At 49.3% G+C, this 14,215-nt stretch overlaps 1 protein-coding gene across 4 annotated transcripts in view; it reads left to right on the forward strand.

Moving 5' to 3' along the window:
* Positions 1-13,596, forward strand: part of GALNS (galactosamine (N-acetyl)-6-sulfatase) — a 78,541-nt gene extending 64,945 nt beyond the window's left edge. For all 4 annotated transcript variants that reach the window (XM_075939867.1, XM_075939868.1, XM_075939870.1 and 1 more), the window contains 2 exons: positions 9,026-9,143; positions 12,834-13,596. In XM_075939867.1, coding sequence (XP_075795982.1) covers positions 9,026-9,143; positions 12,834-12,920 — 205 coding nt within the window. In that variant the 3' untranslated portion in view covers positions 12,921-13,596. The remainder of the gene's footprint in view (positions 1-9,025; positions 9,144-12,833) is intronic.
* The last annotated feature ends 619 nt before the right edge of the window (positions 13,597-14,215 follow it).

Below are 14,215 nucleotides of genomic sequence, written 5' to 3' on the forward strand. Positions count from 1 at the left end.
CTGGATTCCCATCTTCTAAGCTGAGGAAAATAGTGGCAGCTGCTCTGAGGTAGAGCACTAGCAAATTATCTGCAGCCCAAGGAGAAGGAGCACTGAGGAAAACATTAAAACTGTGAAAAGGTCGCTGAGAAGCGTGGATAGAAGCCTCAATCAAGACAACAGAAACCTGCTGCCTGGTGTCAACCAAGCAGAGTTAGACAGTGAAAGACTGCTAGGAAGCACTCAAATCAGGCACATGCCTGGAGTTCCTCCAGCAACACTGCTAGCAACAAACAAGTCATCCCGCTGCCTGCAGTGGAGGGTCTGAAGAGAAATATGACAGTGGAGGACAGCTTGTCTGAGTATATCTGTGGGCTGTTGCCCACTGTAATCCAGAAATTGGTACTTCTGTGTCACAGTGAGCCCTTAAATCAACTTCTGGTCCAGTAAGGCTTTATAAAAACACCTGCACGTGTTTTGAGGCGAATGATGCTTCACAAAAAGGAATATTCAAGGAAACAAACTCAGGAATGGAAGCTCAAGTAGTAAAAATTATCTGAAAAGGACAAAGTCAGCTAATAAAATCCAAATAATGTCTAGACAAATAAGTGGCTATGAGAAACAGCCGCCTCCAGTCAAGACTCTCAAATCAGCATTGAAACAAATACAGAAAAAACAGGTGCATAATCACCCTCGTTTCTGTTTGAATGGCCCATTATTAAGCAGTGGACAGTGAAAGGCTGAAGAGTCAGCAAACCAGTCCCAAATTATATTGCTGACCTTGGCTGTGCACACCAGGGGGCAGGTCCTGATCCTCGACCCGGTGCACCTCCTAAGTCGGGGTGGGCAATAATTTTCGCAGGGGAGTCACTTAATGAATTTTGTTACATGGTCATGAGCCAGCTCGGGGCCCTCCAGAAGGGACGGAGGCCTTGGGCGGGCTACAGAGAGAGAAAGGGAGGGAATGTAAGTGTGAAACAGCGACGCTGTGTGTGTGAGACAGACTTTGTGATACAGGTTGAGTGTGTGTAACTGACTTTGTGTGGCTCAGAAAGTGGAGCTGGCTGCTGCTGGGTAGAGAACAGAGAGTGCGAGCAGGAGCACTGAAATCTTAGAAACTGGGCACTGCCTCTTAAGACAGGCATTCCTCTCAGTCACTTACCATCCATGCTTCAGAGTGGAGCAGCTCCCTCCCCGACCCCCGCTCTACAGAGATGGGTAAGGGGTAGGGGCCACCCTGACTTCAGCCCTCCCCTATCCCTTCCACTGCCCCCTCCTCCCGCATGGCTAGCAGGAGAATCCTGGGAGCAGCTCAGCTGCAGAATAGAGCAAGGTGTGGGGAGGGGCAGCTGACCACAGGCTGCCAGCTGTAAGCACACACTCCGCTCTGCTAATCAGCTGGGCGGGCCAGAGACAAATGCTTGGCAGGCTGGAGCCGGCCCCGGGGCCTGATTCTGCCCATCCCTGTTCTAAGTGGTATGTTGATATTGCTACTTCTACTAATCATAGGTAGGAAATAAACTACTTCTGCCTTTTTAAAACAAGCTCTGCCATGTGGTACATAACTGAGGTTACAAGTAACTTATGATAAGGCTCTGCAGCTAGAAAGTGCAACACCTCCAGCCAACTAGCCTTGTAGAAGAGCGTGGAGAATAGTGCCCCCCTGACTGTAACACTACAGGCAGGATGGGGTTCTCAGAGACAGGTAAGTCTTGGTCACTGCCAGGAGATTAGTATTCCTGAGGAGGGACCAAATCCAGTTTAACCCCAGGCTGCACCTTCTGAAGTAAAACCATCAGAGCACAGCTGTCTGAGGAAAGGGAATACGGTCAACAGGAGGTGAAATTAGCCAAACAGGACAGAGGAAGAAATACCCCACTGACAGATGACACAGGAGACCCCCCCCCCAGTAGTGACCTGCCACCCACACTGATAGGTCCTGGGAGCAAAACCAAACCGTAGCACCACCAAGTAATGGATAAGAAGACACAGTACAACTGTAAAAGCAGCAGCACCACCTGTCTTCTCCGTGAAACAGCGCACTTAGCTAAGAGCAGCAGCAAGGGCTAGACAATACGGTGTGGCATGCTAGGATGTCCGCTCCTAAGCAACATCTGGTTTTCAGCACCGGTCTAGCTCTGCCCAGTTTCACAGCTGTTTTGCCTGAGGCTGTGACTTGCCTACGGTCATACAGTGAGCCTGGGACTGTGCAACCTAGTAAGCTCTTGTTTTCCAGGCCTTGGATAAAACGGCTAAACCAATTTCTCCCCCGCCCCTTTGCTCCTCCCCCCCATTCTATCTAGGATTGCAGGGCGCCCTGTTTAACATGCATTTTCCATGAGGAGGAAGGAAGGACTAACTCTAGGCTCACGCCCTGAATCAGCTGGCGCAGATACACATGCATACATTTGCTACTGCCCAGCCCTCCCTATGGTTTCCTCTTAGCTGATGGAATTGCAACAGCATTTCTTACTGCACGCCACTGATTTAAGGATAGTAGCCGTGTCTAAATGGATACAGTCTGCTGTCACCCACGCTGTGGGTAGGTGAGATGTCCATCTCTGGAGCTACTACTGACACTTTATACAGTGGCTTTTCCCTCCACGCCCTCCCACCGCCATCACAAAGATTTGAACAGCAATTGTGCTTTTCAATCCAGAGGCCAAATGGTAGTTTATAAAAACAAGTCCAGCAGCCTAAAGAATAATCCATTACACCACCCAGTACAGTAACAAAGCATTTCATAAGCATGTGATCTATATGCTTAAAAACAGTCCCGACCTAGGGAGCGCTGTCTGCTAAGCTCCTGCATGATCATGTAGGGTCTGACAAAGAACCTTCACATTCTTAACTTTCGTACCCCCTTCAACAGTCAGTGTAGTTAATACTTTTACTAACAACCAGTTTGAGACACTTTGCCCTTATCTCCAGTCTTAATCCAGGTAAGATTTACAACCTGCTTTCTCCCAAAGGTCTCCTTCTCTCTTCCCACCCTTCCTGTTGACCAGTAGTTTTTTTGTTGTACCTGCATTTCCGCAGTCTTCCTTTGAAGACTACACCGATATCCGTGTGGGCTCCTTCTAAGAGAGATGTTTGGTTTGCCTTATTTAAGATGTCAGAAGTCTGCTCCATTGGTCAGAGGCCCTCTTTTTCGAAAGTTCCCCTTATCTTGTTAGCTATCCTATTGAACCAGACCTCCTCCCTGCTTCATTTCATTTTGCTTTATAACTTCTTTCTTTCAGGACCTTCCTTTTCCTTGCTAACCAGAGCCTTTCTTTGCAACACACGCATTCCCTTAACCAAACTTAAGCCAACTCCAATTCCCTCATTTTGTATTTACTCCACAACAGTGGTAAACAAACCGAGCAAGCCCAACACCAGAAAAAGAAGGGCGGTTAAAATAGACTGAGATTAAACAGGCCAGATGAAGAATCCTTTTGCTGATTGCTGAGAACAGCCAGCCACCAAGAGGAACAGCCTGAATGACATACTTGGGAAGGCAGCTCCCTAGGGACCTCAGCACACAGAAGGCCTTGCTCCCAGACAGCGCCTGCTAGAACCTCAGACAGAAATCAAGGACAATGTGGTTGATTGTAAGTGCCTTGGAAAGAAAAGCAGGAGGCAGCCACACACACCTAGCTCTCTGTGTTGTCAGCAAGAGAACTGTGATAATTTTGCACAGCAAGAGCCAAAAGGATTTAAGAGCAATTGTGTTAAAATGTCCCCCGAAACAACCAGGAAAAAAAACCATGAAAATGTTGGGCTCAGTGTTGTTGGCTTTTTTTCTAGTCCATTTCCCTTTGCCTCATGCCTGCTTCTAGTCAGTGCAGCAAGCCGCATCTGAAAAGCAGAGCCCAGACCAGTTGTCACCATCTCTTGTAATGCAGATTTTAAATGGAAAATAAACTTGAGAATGGAAAACAGTAACAAAAGGAAGACTGAGAAATAGGAGAAGCTTAAGTCTTAGGTACGCCAGTGGTGGATGCTCTAGGAAACCCGAGGTAGGGTTAGCGCATCAGGGCCTGGGTGTGGGAATAGAAACAAAACGGGATTTTTGTTAAACCAGTTCCAATAGGGCCTGGTTTCCCAACCTATGGGTTGGGACCCAAACATGGGTCGCTATTACCAGGGCTCGACAAATCCGTTTATCTACTCACCCATGGCGAGTAGATTTCAGCTGGTCGCCCCGTTCACCGGCGGTGCACACGTGCAGTGCGGGTCTGGCGCATGCACAATGCAGGGCTGGCGAGTGGATTTCGCCACTGTTTGTCGAGCCCTGGCCATTACATTTCAAAAGGGTCGCCAAGTGTTTCCCCAGCTGGCTCTGCCCCCCTCCTCCCGCCATTCTTGAATTGCCTTGGGTCACCAAGTCTTCCTGAATTGTCAAAATGGGTCCCATCTGGAAAAAGTTGGGAACCGCTGCAATAGGGAGAGGACTAAAATACAGAAGCCATTTTATTAACCAGATTTTATGCTGTTCCACTAACTTCACCTATATCCGGTAAAATATACTGTAAATCTGAGCTCTGGTATTAAGTAGCTTGGTGTCAGATTGCTATTAAGCTTGTTATATTCTTTCAATAACAAGGTAACCGCATGGTTCCCAGCATAGAGGTATTGGAGGCTGCTTATATATTAATCACCTGGAAATGGTATAATCTAAAAACCAAGATCTAGCCGAAAAACAAAACTAGCTAGAAATGTTTTACCTGGTTTATTTTGTATTATGGGTTTATGTGAGTAAAACACAGAAGTTGTCTCTTCGTTTCTCATATAATGTAAAATTAGTAGCAAGCCTGAAGGTGAAGGACTGTGAGGAGTCTCAGCTTCAAATGATACTGTTAATCAAAGTAGTACATGAAAGACCTCTCCATCCCCTCCCCCAAGTTGTAATTTCATTGCAGGGTGTGGGGGAGGGGTGCTGACAGCAGAGGGGTTTACCGGTGGATTTGTTTGGAGAGGGAGCAGATGAGAACAGATTGCCAAAGCACAATTACTCTAAATGAACTAAGCACAGGCCACACCTGTGTCTGAGACCTAGTGCTTGCATCCAGCCCTGATTGGCTCTCCAGAGACTTCCTGGAGGTAAAGTGTCAATTAGTGTAATGACCCTGCACTCGGTCCACTCTGTTCTTTCATTCTGGACATGGAATAATTTCATGTACACAGGGGGATCTCTTAGCACACTCCTCTAACCAACACCTGCTCAGCCCTGGCTCACGTTCTCTCCTTCTTTCCCTGCTATTCCCAGCTCTTCCCTTCAGCCGCATTGTTGAGCTAGAATACAAATGCAGCATGCCCTGGAGGCAGAGAGGTCTGACGGCAACGTTCAAACACCTGGATAGATAATACAATTTTTATGGAATATATGGCAGACTCTGCAGCTGGGGCCTGATCCTGCATTTCCGCTGCCGACAACGGGGCGGCTCGTAGGAGTAAGAGAGGTTCCCAGCAACGTTAACAGCTCACAGTTAAATTTCAGCTTGGTTACCAGGAAGTAGTTACCCCCTCGACTTTGGTGCTAATCCTATTACAAACTCCTTCTTCAAACATGCTTCTGCCACGAGGCTCTGGGCAGTGGCTACCCACCACATACCGTCTCGAAGTACAGCTCTGTAAAAGCACTGCACATGAACGTGGGATCCTCTGAAGTCATATGGTGTAGATACGAACAAGGGGCCTGAATTGAGTTGTGAGTTCCCTGGGCAAAGGACAGGCCAGCCGGGCTGGCACTCGCATAAGAGCCCCAAAGGCGTGAATTGTGATTTCTTGGCATGACTGCAGTTTAAAGTCAAAGGCAGCTTCCTGGCCAGGGGACTCCCCCCGAACACCCAAACACTTAGCACATGACTAGATGAGAAACCTCGGGTGCATTTTAAAAACATAGCAAACACAGCTTAGGGTCTGATTAAGAACACCTTACATTGGCTAGTAGCCTGGCCTGCACCAAGAGGCCCCTCCATCTCCCCTTCCCAAAGTCAGACTTGTGGGCTAGAGTTTTTCAATACCGCCCCATCAGCATGTTTGAAAACACCAGTGGAGGCTCAGGGTGAGCACTAAGCTCATGTCTATGCAGTATTTCACTTGTTTTCACTAATGTTGGTTAGGGAAGATGTTCTCAAACAGCCTAGGCATGGCCTTAAGTAGACTGTACTCGTGTCTGAGCCAGGCTGCTTCAAACAGGCCGTGCTTCTAGAAACTGTGAAAAATACGGAAAGGATCTGAATCTGTACGTTTGATTGTGAGGGCTGATTAGAATACTCCAGGCTACGTAGATAAAGCGAAAGGGGAGTTGCTAGTCAGGGGAAGAGGAGCGGACGTTGGGCCAAGATTTCCTGTGTTACTGAACTAGTGAGGACCCCAAAAACAATGGCCTAACGGTGCCACTCGGAGTAAGGCAGTGCTAGAAATGCCACTAGCCTTCCCCAGTTGGTTCTGCACCATGCACACGTGTGTAACAGATGGCTGGTGGGAAGTGGAGCTGCGGGCAAAGCCAGTGGCTGTGAGTGTGACAGAAAGGAGGGTTTTGCCGGACACAGCATTGACACGCACAGAGCAAAATCACAGCAACCCCTTCTTACCTGTCGGAAAACAGCTCTGTGGCCTGGCTAACTCGTTTTGAATCCTGTGCACCAAAAGCACTTCTGGGGGGTGACGCCTTCAGCCCTTCGGTCAAAAAGAAGATGTAAAGTTTAAGATTTAAGCTCGTAAGTTCCATTTATAAATTGTTATGAAAGGCTAATAAATGCTGCATGGGTGTTAAGTGGGTTACCGACATCTGTAATAGGTGTATTAGGTCATTATAGCCGCGTCAGTAAAAGGTGCGGTGGTCTGGAGCAATATGTTGTTGGATCCTCTAACAATTAATTAGCCATTTATTAAAACCTCTTGAATCATTTATTAACCTTTTTATAAACGGCACCGTAATGTGAAGTGTAATTAAATAAGATTTTCAAAGCACTTTGAGATCCTTGGAGGAAAGGGCCCATCGAAGGACAAAGCACTGTTGCTATTATCATGTATTTTCATGTGGCATACAAGCTGTCTTGGGGTCCGATTTGCCAAACACGGTGGCATTTAAACTTTCTCTCCTTTCAGCTTTGCAGCATAGTGACATTCCCCCTTTAAGGAACGATCCAATTTTAATGGGCTGAGAGGTCCAATGGATTGTGTAAGGTGTTGTACGTCTCTTACGACATCCATATGCTTTGTGATGTCACCTGCCAGTGCATGGGTGTTTCTTTGTGATCTCTTCTCTGCATGGCAACATAGATTAGCTTGGAAGACCTAACAGCCTCAGCTGAGTAACGTGTAACAAAAGGTCTTTCTGGGAGTCCTTGTGCGTTGGACATGACCAAAGAATCCCCAGATACAATGTGGCCATTGTGCCATTCGGGCGCAATGTTGTCGCAACTTCCTGACCCATGTGGCTACTGCCTTGAGTGCTCCTATCAAGAGTGGTGGTCGGCAATGGTCTTTGGGACCGCCAAAACTTTTGGTTGACCTCCCAGTTTTCAGAATAACCTCAGATATAACAGAACTGTAGAACCTGTGGCAGTTGGAGAGAAAAGGAGCTTGTATGAGAGGAAAGAGTAGGGGGGGGAGAAATAGGAACTTCACAAGAATAATCTTTCCTGGTGGTCCAACAAGATCATGCAGCCAGACCTGGTGACAGTCTCTAAATTTGCTCTCTGATCCAGGATATTGCTCGCCGGGTGTGAGAGAGACAGATTAGCTTGTCATTCCCAATTCCCTTTTGTTCTCTATCAGCATGGCTCAGACCCATCCCCACAATCGGCTTGTCTCTGGAAGGCTGCCGGGTGATGTGATATTTATAGGGTTTACTGGAAACGGTTGGCACGTTTTTCAGAAAAGGAAATTAGCAGGAGTGTGGGGCCGGTGGCCAGCCTAGGCTATTAGCAGAGAGAGCCTGGGGGTCAGGACCACGTTGCATTGTTTCCCTTTTATCTCGAGAAGCAATTTGCCATTCTCTCTTTCCTAAGTGACTCTTAATATGATGGGCAAAATGAGATCATTGGGTATTAATCCTCCATTTTAGAGGTACTTGAAGTATTACCACAGTGAAATAGAGTGTCAGCCACTTAAACAATGCCTACTGAAGTAATAATTCTGATGAAAGGAGGGTGGGTTCACAGTTCTTTGCGGGCGGGGGGGGTTGGCTTGGTTAGTACCCTGTATATGACTGTGATAGGTTGGTGCCAGCTGAACACTCTTGTGGTTAAAATGTGGGCTGGGGAGTTGGGAACTTGAGGTTCTGTCCCGGGAGTTCTCTCTTTCTCGGGTTCCCCGTTTGCGGAGTGGGGGTAACGGTGTTAGCCCGCCTCGCTGGGGGATTGTGTTAGTTGGTGTTGATAAACAAAACGCCTAAAAATCCTTGAGTCCGGGGTACAACAAAGATGCAAAGAACTGTTATTCCCTGTGTTCTAGGGCGAGGGGTGAGGTGTTCCAAAGCACCAAGGCCAGGCCTGCCAACGGGGAGGGGAGCAAAGGGGATGGCTGCCCAGGAGCCCAGTGATTCAAAGGGGCCCGTGGGAGCAGCCATGTCAGGAGTCCTGAGACCTTTAAATAGCTGCCATGGCATGGCCCACTCTGGGCGGCTCTTAGGGCTGGCTCGGGAAGTGGGATGCCACATGGTGCGCTCCGCTGCCCTCGGCCCCGCCCCTTTTGGGAGCGCAGAACTGCCCCCCTACTTGCCCAGGGTCTGGCGTGGCTTTCACCTCCCCTGACCGAGGCCCTCAACTGCAGTGGAAAGTCAATGGAAGTTGACCTCCAGAGTCCTCTGGTGCTTTTGGAAACCCTACCCAGCTTACTGATCCACTTAGCTGTGTTACCAGGTGCTTGCCTGTGTGGTGCGCAAGGCCCCATCCCTGAACATTCGCACCAGACATCAGTTTCCCAGTGGCGTTGAGCCTGTGGCCTACGTAGCATGCGCTGTACACACTCAGGTCCCCTCAATGCAGCAGACCAGACCCCCCGGCCAGCAGTGCCTAACTAATAACTCCTCTTGCTTTTCACGTGGCTCTAGCTTTTCCAGCTCTGAGTACCAGGACGTCATGGAGCAAATAGTCCCCGTGGTCCAGCAGCACAAGGAGAAGATGGTACCAGGGGAGCCGCAGCTAAACGTGTGTGACAAGGCCGTCATGGTGAGGGATTAAAGCATAAATCAATTGAAGCACTCTTGACTTATAATGTATTTCGTAAAGCTTAAAAGTCTCACCTTGCGCGGAGGAGGGCTAGAGGAGGACTGTCATTCCCTCCTTTTGAAGGGCTCTCTGGCTACTGCATTGAAGATACGGCCGCTGGTTATCTGTGGAATGCGTTAGTACAAAGTCAGTGGCATTAGGCCTGGAAAGTCTGCCAGCACACTGTGATAAACTCGGTGCCTTCCTTCCTTATAGATAGCACAGTATCCACCCCTCCGGTTCCTTCTCCTCTTCCCTAATCCTGCCTACAGCAATCTGGCTGCATTGTGCACAGTGGGACTGGCACCAGGGCTCTCGTTCTGAATGGGATTGGGTATCTTTGGTCTCCATCCACACAACTGTCTTTGCCAAAGTCTTCATGATCTTCAGCACAGCAAAGGGATGGTTGATAGTTGTGCTTTGGCATTTCAGTTAAAACATTCCCAATTTCCACTGAGCTCCTTCTGATCTGGATGGTTTGGGACACTGAAAAAGGCAAAGGCAATATTTGAAGCATGTAAAACCTGAAGAGGGAGAATTATTTTGCATAAATCCCAGATATTTGTAGGATTCTGGGGTGAAACTGGAAAAGAAAAATGTTGTAGTTTGAATAACAGGAAAGATCTTCCTGACCATGAAATAATTTCCCAGGGCAAATTCTAGTGGCTCCAGAATACACCAAAGGGAACAAACCTTCATTAGGAGGAAGATGGGTAGAGTCGCTTAATACGTTTTTACCATCTCCTATTTCTGGGGGTTTCATTGCTTGGCTGTTGTGCAAGGGAAGCAGTTGAAAAATCAGTGCTGCTGGGCTGCCTCCCTCAGCAACGAGATTACATTGCTGGCTTTGATAAATGGCTTGAAAGGGTCTCTGATTTCTGCACGTACCTAATAGTGGGTCCCAGGCACTGTTTTTGGTGCCGGGCGCATTTACTTGGGTTGTGCGGTGAAGCTCCCCTCCAGGACTGGGCAGAGGAATCTTTCCTGTTTTGCCAGGGTGTGAAGCAGACCACCCCATCTCAGGGCTGGAATCGGTGCTGAGACTTTAGCATCTCTGCGCCATTCCTGTGGCAGCTCCTCTGGCCGCACTCTCTTGGGCCTGAGTACCCCTGCTCTCAGTGTGCAGGGATCCTGCAGAGCTGAGCTCACCCTGGGCCAGCTTGGAGAAACGGCCCCTATGCACGCAGGCTGTGGGACTCAGCCCAAGGAGGGGGCTCGGGGCGTGGTGTTTGCAGAGTGGGTCTGTCAGAGCTGAATGGACTTAGACCTTCAGTCTAATGCAGATATAACCCAGTTTTTCAAAAGGCTGAAAGTTCCCTTTGGTTGGTTGGCTCTGCGGTTAGCCTGTGAAATTTCCAGTGTGTTTCCTTTGTTCTTATGTATTTTGAAAGGGAGCAACTTACTTAGAAAGCTCAATTAATTGGTCCTAAATTGTCTGGAGCCGTTCATTTCAGGAGTCCTGTTCCTATGAAATTCCTCTGCCTTCCCCGGCCCACAGAGATTGCTGGTGCGTCACTGCCATCTGTCGTTAGTTCCACGGAATGTGAACCCGCTCCCGTTTTTTCTCCAGTGTCAGTCTTTCCCCTGAAGGACTTGGATACCAAACAAGATTAAAAAATACAAAAGACAATAGGCCAGGGCAGACGTGACCTTTAATAACTGACAGGAAGAATCTCTCATGAATGTCTGGGCACTGAGAGACAGGAAGGAAAGATCTGCATTTACACAGCTACTGTGAGCAGATTTCGGGTGACAGAGCAGGAATTGTAACCTTGCCATTCATTTTACACCAATCCCCCATTTCATTTGGTTTTTCATCATTTAAATACTCCCCTCCCCCCATTCCCTAATAGCCCTTTGGAAGCTGGGTTCCCTCCCTGAGCGCGTTTGTCCTCCGCCGCCTGCACACTAGGACAGAAGCAAGAAAACAAGGGAGGCGAACAGCCTTGGCCCACCTGCTTTGGTGTGGCTGTCATCAAAACGCCACTTTATCCATCAGTTCATGGGGCAGGCCACCAAAACACTCATTAAACCATAAATATGGGTATCACGCCCGCCCTCGGTCTTCAGAAGCTGCCTTCTGCTCGGTTCCTTAAGAACCGTCACAACATACCTTACGCTCCTAATTAGGGACGCGAACCACTAGTCATAAGCAAATGCTGATCGGATAGTCGACATGCTTGTCAACTAGTCACTTCCCCCCCCCACTTGCTGCCTCTATCAGAAAGACGCAGCAAGGAGGGGGTGCTTCGAAGCGGCAGTGCCACGTTGAAATGCCAGGTGCAGCCCAGTCCCCACTGGCTCTGTGCTCTCCGCGGCATTTTTGCCTTTGAAGTGTAGCAACAGCCCTTATCGACTAATCAAATAGTCGATTCAAATTGCATCGACTATTTGATTACCCAAATAATCGAAATGTTACATCCCTACTAATAATTACAGCCTTTTCCCGGCTCGGGCGCAGTTTGACGGGTTTCACCAAACATGTAGATTTGCTTTCTCATTGCATTATTGGAAAGAGAGGTCCTCACAGCCCCAGCAGACTGCAGATCTCGTAGGAGAGGCTAGTGCATATGTCTGTTGCTAATGGGGAAGGCAGGTTCATACCATCTGCTGGCAAGGATTTGAGGGCTTACTGGAGGGATGTAGGTAGACAGACCATGCTAGCTGTAGCCACTTGTGAAGGTTAGGTTTGCCAGCTTTTTAATGACACAAAACTTACCACCTTTGTTGTCCACCTCCCCCACCCCTTCCCTGAGGCCCTCTCCCTCACTCATCCCCTCTCCCTCACTTTCACTGGGCTGGGGTAGGAGGTTGGGGTGCATCAGGGATGAAGGCTCCAGCTGGAGGTGGGGTCTGTGGGGGGAAGGGATTAGGAATTTGAGGAGGCTGAGGTGTGGTGGGCATGAGGGCACTGGATGGGGGTGTGGGCTCGGGGGTGTGGCCAGGGATGAGAAGATGGGGGTGCAGGAGGAGGCTCAGAGGGACAGGGGGGTTGGCGTGCGGGAGGAGTGTGTGCTCTAGGAGGGAATTTGTATGCAGGAGGAGGCTCAGAGCTGGGGCGGAGGGTTGATGTGCGGGCTCTAGGGTAGGAGCAGAGTTTGGGTTGCAGGAAGGAGCTCAGGGTCGGAGCATGGGAGAGGGGGCAGGGTCCGGGCAGCACTTCCCTAAGGCAGCTCCTGGGAAACAGACAGCAGGGCTCTGCGGCTCCAAGGCAGGGGCCAAGGAGGCTCTGTGCACCCCCCCCCCCCAGGCACCGCCCCTGCAATTCCCATTAGACCCATTGCTTGAGGCAAAGGCTGCACAGAGTCTCCCTGGCCCCCTATTTGCCTGGGAGATGCAGGGACCCACTGGACACTTCCTGGGAGTCATGTGGACTCAGGGCAGGTGGGGAGCCTTAGCCCCACTGCATGGCCACCCGTGCTTTTATCAGCCCAGCCAACGGTGCTGACGGAGCTGCCAGGACCCCTTTTGGATGGGGCGGTCCAGTCGAAATCCAGATGCCTGGCCACCTGAGTGAAGGTTCCTTTTTCAACAAGACTAAGAAATGGATCTGTTGTGGCTCAGGGCTCCTGGTTGGGTTCCTTGTCTGGACTGTGACAGTGTAATTGCACAAGGTTTATTTTTATATCCGTTTCTCTTCCTTTTTAACAGAATTGGGCTCCTCCGGGCTGTGAGAAGCTAGGAAAGTGTTTGGAACCTCCCAAGTCGGATCCAGAGAAGTGCTTTTGGCCGCACTAATATTCCAGCCCCCGGGGCCAGCTGGAAAGCCGTAAGCAGCTGAGGTTCTGGTTCACATGCAGATTGACACTTGTGTTCACGTCATGGAAGGGAGATCATCCCATTTTCTCCAGAAAGGACCAGTGGTTACCGCATTACTTCTCAGGGCTCTAGCAATTAGCTTTTGTTTAATTCGGTGCCTCTCTTCAGAGGTCAAAGAGATGTTTGCTGTAGTGGTAAACTGTCAGGAATGAATGTCGTTTTTAAACGGTTTGACTGGAGAAGATCTTCAGCCAATCACAACTCACATTCCTTCAGGAATAACATGGCTGTGCGGTCATCTTGCTCCTTTCCCATGCAGGCTCTTCTCTTGGATCATTGTCCATTTAAGTGCCAAAAGTGGCCTCAAGGGGCAGGTTCAAGAAGAAGGTTGCACAGAAGTGTCATGCCCTGCAGATAGAATATGCCAGATGTGCTTTGTGTTGCTTTCTAGTCACAGGAATAAGTTCGTGGCTCACTGCAGTGATTTTCAGTAACTTGTTTGTTGTGTTAAGCTATGTAAGGCATGGTCTTTTTTCCGTGTGTGTGTTGTGTTAAGCTCTGTAAGGCATGGCTTTGTGTGTGTGTGTGTGTGTGTGTGTGTGTGTGTGTGTGTGTGTGTGTGTGTGTGTGTGTGTGTGTGTGTGTGTGTGTGTGTGTGTACACACGTACATACTGAACCAAGCACAATGCTCCCTGACCCTTGCTTGGATTACTTCGGTGCTACCACTTGACACATACCAGTGGGCTCCGTGTTTCCCGTCCATGGTCTAACATTAACGAGCAGGTTCCAAGCGGGAGATGGGCTGGAGCTCTCATGCAGGCAGAGCTGTTAGGAGCATTAGCTAGCAATGTTTGAAGATGAAGAGTGGCATGTAAGTGCTAAATTTCCCTCCAGTGTTCCAGGGAGTTCCTCTGGGACGGCCCTTAGTGCCTTAAATCAGGATCTAGTCACTTCAGAAAATCTGGCTTTGGCTGAGGATTGGGCCGCACTTCCAGCCTGCCAGAGGAAGTCGCTTCTCAGTCACATGGGCACAGCCAGCTGGAGGCTCAGAGAGGCCCATTTGCATCTGGATCGTTAGCCTCGGCACCGTTCCCGGTTTATGCTCTGTGGGGGATTCTTCTCCCTGTGCAAACTTTCCAAGTGCTGCACTCAGCGTCCTGGGGCCAGCGTTCCTGTAAGTGCAGCTCTCGGGCAATGTGGCGCCCCAGCAGAACTGCACGTGGCCAGCTCTTCCCCCTGCTCTCTCTTGTTCATGCCCACGTGGCTCACCGGC

Source organism: Pelodiscus sinensis, chromosome 12, assembly GCF_049634645.1.
Source record: "Pelodiscus sinensis isolate JC-2024 chromosome 12, ASM4963464v1, whole genome shotgun sequence".
NCBI lineage: Eukaryota > Metazoa > Chordata > Testudines > Trionychidae > Pelodiscus > Pelodiscus sinensis.